The following is a 6,000-nucleotide window of genomic DNA, read 5'->3' on the forward strand; positions in this document are numbered from 1 at the left end:
TGCTCCCCCGGGAAGATTTTTTTTAAATATTGAAGTTAAAAGCATCAATCTGGTGCACTTTGAGAGCAACATTAAGAGATCTATGGATACATCTCTCAACACCCAGATGAAACACAACTGTAAGCAGATGTTCTTTTTCTTTATGGATATTTTACATATCACTCCCCTTTCAAACTGTATTCTTGTTTTACTGCCATATAGTATTTCATAACTGTTTTTCCTTTATTCTCTTATTTCTTTTATAACTATAATGATCATATGAAGGTGTGCCACGGAAATAATCTTTTGAATAATTTTTGACCAAACCGTTTGAGACCCACTGAGATAACTTAGACTAAAGTTAACTATCTCAACACTCAGAGAGTCCTTTAGCTCACCTGAGCCCCTCAGTCTGAGAGGAGAGCTCTCCTCCAGCTTGTTGTGGAACAGACAGCTCCGTATGTCCGTTAGTGCAGCTAGCTAACCAGATGCTAACAACACGGTCCCTGCTGCTGGCACCGGTCCCTCTCTCTCTCCCTCTCTCACACACACTAAATGCGCTATTTCCGCACACACACAGAGCCGCGAGCTTGAATGAAACAAGCACACTTTTATTTCCATGCAACTCTCCGATTGGTCTGGTGTCTTGCCTCTGTTGCATTCATTGAACACGGGAAATTACAGTTCTGCCGTCCTTTCTAGTGTCTTGATGAGGTTCACGTAAAGCACGGTTAATGTATTATATTATTGAGGTAGAATTGTCCGGGGCTACAGAAAAAACATTCAGGGCAGGCCAAAATATTATTTTACCAACAATGTGGAATTTATTGGCTACATATTACCAGTGCTTGAATTGGAATAAAAAAGGTGCCAGTACTCTAAATCAGCAACAAGTATTTGGCACAAAGTCATAGTATATCCTATAATGCTGGTGGGTTTGTCTCTTTACTGTATATTTTAGAAAGGCTCACTGTACTTAAACAAAATGACTCGGGGTGCATCTGAGATTAGAGGGGGTGCAGTGGTAAAGTGCTATTTTTATAAGTGGGGAGTGGACCTCACACCCTCTAGTCTAGGGGAGTCCGGGGGCATGCTCCCCTGGGAACCTTTTTTTTAAATATTGAAGCTAGATGCATCAATCTGGTGCACTTTGAGAGCAAAATGAAGAGATATATGGATACCTCTCAACATCCATAATGAAACAACTGTAAACAGATTTACTTTTTCTTTATGGATATAAAAGAAAGTAAAGCTTGACTCCTACTGGCTGGTTAAATGACCCCTCGTCCCTGAGGCCACTACCAGTTTTTTGTGCCATTTTGCATTGATTTATTTGTCAATAGCGTTGCTGCACAAAGTGATAGCCCTCTAGTTTAAATCTACTACCCAAAAAGAAACATATGGAGATGGGTTACTATTTAAAAAAAATTGCAAATCTATTTGGGAACAGTGGGGCCGAGCCTCAAATCCTATAGGGGGATTTTTTTTAAATGTTGGACTTAAATGCATCAATCTGGTGCATTTTGAGGGGGAAATAAAGAGACTACACCCATATGAAACAAAAATGTATACATTTAAATAATCATAAAATCATAAGTACATGGCCATAACCAATAACATACAATATCCAATATGAAAAAACATTGAAACTTGTTTATTTATTTGTTTTTGGTACATTTATAGTTGTGAGTGTGTCTGGGCTCCTGAATCGGCCTCTCCTGTCTCCCTCCTCTCCCCCCTGCTCCTCTTTGAGGCAACAGCAAAGACTAGTTTTAGCTGTCAACAAGTTTATCTTACCTTTTTTCACCTAGTTAACATTTTGTTTGTATTATTCATGCATATTTTACTAATCACTACCCCCTCAAATGGAAATATGTGTTTACATAAATGGTGACCGAACCGTTTGAGACCCACTGAGATAACTTAAACTAAGTTAACTATCTAAAGACTCAGAGAGTAATTTACCTCACCAGAGCTGTAGTTATCAGCCTCTCAGTCTGACAGCAAAGGAATCTCCCTCCACCTTGTTGTTGAAGCAGCTCCTTATATCCGTTAGCGCAGCTAGCTAGCACCAGATGCTAACAACAATACACGTAACCGGTGCGCGCGCTTTCTCGCTCGCTCGCGCCACACATACACCAACACACACCCTCCCGAGCTTGAATGACACACAGAGACCAATCGAGGGCATTAGTATGATCTGTATGAAAGTGGCAATGTCGGCAGGCCACGTCATGTAGACAGCCAGTCACCCTCTGTGAGGCAGAGTCAGACCCAGATTTTCGCTGCGTTGCGTTTACAATATATACGTATATTGCCGGCGGCTGAGTACCAGAAGTGCCGGTACCACATAGGTAAAAATCAGAAGTGCCGGTACTGCGTACCGGTGAGTACCGGCCCAATTCAAGCACTGCATATTACACAGATTATGCACAGCCAGAGCAGCAATAACTAGTGATGGCAGTTTGACACTGAAGCTTCGAACGGAGCTTCAACCCTGGACTTCCTATTCCATAGAAGCAGTGCTTCGAAGCTTGCTTCAAATCACGTGACATGTGACGTCCGAAGCAGCAACTGCTTCAAATCACGTGACATGTGACGTCCGAACCAGCAACTGCTTCATTTCCTGAATGAATCAACTCACTGGTTCGCCGTCCAATCAGGTGATTCAATGCACTGCCTCGTCTCGATTCTCACAGATGACAGGTTGAAACAGTTTCACATTTGAGCGCTTCAACACTTTATAACCACTCTAAACAATGCGCAATGTGTGGGTTGTTGTCGTAGTTTGCATTGTTGCTGTTGAGTTGTTGTTGGCATTGTATTTTAATTGGATCATTATAGAGCAAGCCAGGAAGATAAATAGGTCGTTCTGGCTCGTGAAACACTTCGAAATGTGGAGAAGTTGTGAACAAAAAGACAATGAGTAATATAAAAACACTTCGATGGTCTAAGGAATTGATAGCCCAGTGGATAGAGCCGGCGGCTAGGATGCGGCGATATCCTCCGCGCAGCCGGTTCAAAGCTCGGAATAGTTCAACTTTTAATACTTTAATAACTGATAAAAGGCCCTCTCCGCCCAAATAAATGTCAAGCACTCTCGAGTCTCTTCTCAATAACCCAATACACACTATTATCAATCTTTAATTGCAAATAGAACATGATATTCAGTCTTAGTGTGTGTGTGTGTATCAAATATTTTTTTTATTTTTCTCCGCACCCCCTGCCTGCCGCTAGGGGGTGCTGCAGCGCCCTCAGCACCCCCCTTCCCGCGCCCATGGGTGAGGGGGGAGGAGACAAGCAGGGCCCCAGGTGACACAATCAACTCACCACATTTCTACATAAAAAATCCAACTCAAACAGACAGGTTAACCACCTCAATCATTTAACAAAATTAACAAACGCACAATAAATAATAAATGTCATGGTTCATAGCAAGACATGTTTGGTGTGAGTGTGAGTGTGTGTGTGTGTGGGCTGTCAGTGGCGGAGTCAGTCACTCTGTGACTCGCTCAGTCACAGTATCCTCTCCCTCCCCAAGGTTGACGATGTGCGGCAACCTGGAAAGGCAAACAGCCACCTCCACGCTTTGGCAATGCGTCCCAAACCGCAACAAACAGTTATCCACGTCCTCACCGCACTGGCACTGTGGAATCTCCGCACCGCACAGTGCCTCCACCCAGGCGCCGGCCGATCAGGCTCGCCATCGGAGTCCGATTGGGGAAACGCACCACCAACCGGAACAGAGGTCTGTAGGTCCCGGAGCTCCGCCAACAGGAACTCCTCTCGCCCTGGTTCACTGGCCAACCCCGAGGCCGCAGGAGCTGCTGGGCCCGCCCTGGACCCGTCCTCCTCATCGTCCTCCATCTCCATCATCGTCCTCCGTCTCCCATGCCCGCTCCGACCCGGCAGCCGCGCTCTCCTCCTGCTGCTGACGCCATAGACCCGTGCGCCGCTCCGTAACGCCGCCCAGCTTCCTCCGACTAGCCATCCCACTTCTGACACCATATGTGACGGGGTTCAATTGTCTGTATGAAAAACACTGGCCTAATCGGTTGGCTTGAGCTTCCAGAACTTTAATTACAGCAGCAACAACAACAACAAAAATAGCGAACCAGCACAACTTGGAACAAAATCAAAAACCAGGCCGTCCATCAGATCAGAGTAAACGTGTTCTGGTGTTGCCTTCTCTGCAACTCTCTCCTGAACACGTCCCAGCTGTTGCCTATATTGTAACATTCTTCAGAGCTTCACAGTCCTCCAAAAACACAAGGATCTCATACACCCTTTCAGCCCAACAAGAAAACAGCACTTTAAATACCCAGACTAACATGACACAGGTGAGGGGGGAGCAATTAGACACAGGTGAGGGGGGAGGAGACAAGAAGGGCCCCAGGTGACACAATCGACTCACCACATTTCTACAGAAAAAATCCGACTCAAACATAAACAGGTTAACCACCTCATAATCATTTAACAAAATTAACAAACGCACAATAAATAATACATGTCATGGTTCATAGCAGGAAATGTTTGGTGTGTGTGTGTGGTGTGTGTGTCGGCTGTCAGTGGCGGAGTCAGTCACTCTGTGACTCGCTCCGTCACAATGCTCTACGTTGTATTTCAACGTTTCCATCTCCTTTATGCTCAATGCACATTGTTCACTGTTTACCTGATCACAGACATCTGCTGTTAGGCTGCTACATGGATCTCATCGACACCTGTTTTTGGTTTATCATTGGAGTTTCATTAGCATGTCCAGTATTGTAAGCACTTTTCTTTTCATGAATTGTATTTACTTTAAATTAAATGTGTAGAACCCTTCATAACCTTCACCTGGTAGTTGGCTATTCTGCTAATAATGGCTTAAGTATATACGTATAGTCTCTAAATCAGGGGTTCTCTGAAGAAGAGAAGGGGGACTCACAACATCCGTCCAGGGACTACAGATACAAAATAGCCTCTTACTAACTCAGTAAGACTATATATCATAAATATATATAAATAGTGATCTCTAGATATAAAAATGTTCCACTTACTAGTCAGTTCTCCTTATATCTTATATAGCCCAGGAATATAGGAAATACAAATTGATTTAATCCGTTCAGTATAGTGCACCCTTTGTCTATATTTGAAATGTTAATTTGTTGGAGGGAAACATGAAATGTGCACCCATTCTGTTAAGTGACAAAGATGAATATTTTTTTAATGCAATATTAATTGGCTTCCTCTCAAGAGCTTCAAATGAAACTTTCATTAAAAAAAAACACAAGACAAAATACGGCAGCCAAGTGTTTTATTGTCAGCTGAAGATTTCATTGCATTTATAATAATATTACCGATTTATAGACAGTGCTTGTATTCTTTCTAAATATCACAATATCAGAGCCTGTGTGAGAGTGTAATGAGTGTGTCATTGTGCTTTCTGTTTCTCCCACTGTTCCGGTGTGAGAGTTTTCTGTTCAAAAGCGTGGATCTCTTTCAGCTCCTCAGCCAGGCACGTGTTCACCAGCCTGAGGAAACACACACAGATTGAGAGTCTGGACAAAGGGACGCTGGACATCTTGGGTGGTAGAGCGCTGAATGGTTAGGAGGTACTCTTTCTAACACAACACAAATAAGTGGATTATAATAAGATAATAATTACGATTCTGTAGAAGTTGCAAAACTGCACCATTTTTAAAGCCACTCAAATATGGAAATGCTTTCTCTGTTTTACATCAAATGTAATGAATATTGACGGGCAATGGACCGTCAGAAAAATACATTGAAGCCATCACCTTGAACTTTCAGAAATTTGGATGAACATTTTTTACAAATTTCTGGCATTTTATAAAAAACTATTCATCTAGGAAATAGATGAATTGATAATTATAAATAATCAATAGTTGCAGCTATAATTGTTCAATTTAATTTCTAAATAAATTAAGGTTATGTTTCTTGTGAAAAAAAAGTAGTCAACTTGTCATATTATGAGATGATCTAACAAGGATTCACATAAATCTTACAACCACTATACTA

At 42.5% G+C, this 6,000-nt stretch overlaps 1 protein-coding gene across 1 annotated transcript in view; it reads right to left on the reverse strand.

Annotated features, from left to right (window-relative positions):
- Nucleotides 1-5,258: 5,258 nt before the first annotated feature.
- Nucleotides 5,259-6,000, reverse strand: part of LOC307031049 (bolA-like protein 2) — a 4,889-nt gene continuing 4,147 nt past the window's right edge. The window contains exon 4 of the mRNA XM_079667778.1: nucleotides 5,259-5,492. Within this exon, the coding sequence (XP_079523904.1) occupies nucleotides 5,393-5,492 (100 nt within the window). The 3' untranslated portion in view covers nucleotides 5,259-5,392. The remainder of the gene's footprint in view (nucleotides 5,493-6,000) is intronic.

Source organism: Notothenia rossii, assembly GCF_949606895.1.
Source record: "Notothenia rossii genome assembly, chromosome: 3".
NCBI lineage: Eukaryota > Metazoa > Chordata > Actinopteri > Perciformes > Nototheniidae > Notothenia > Notothenia rossii.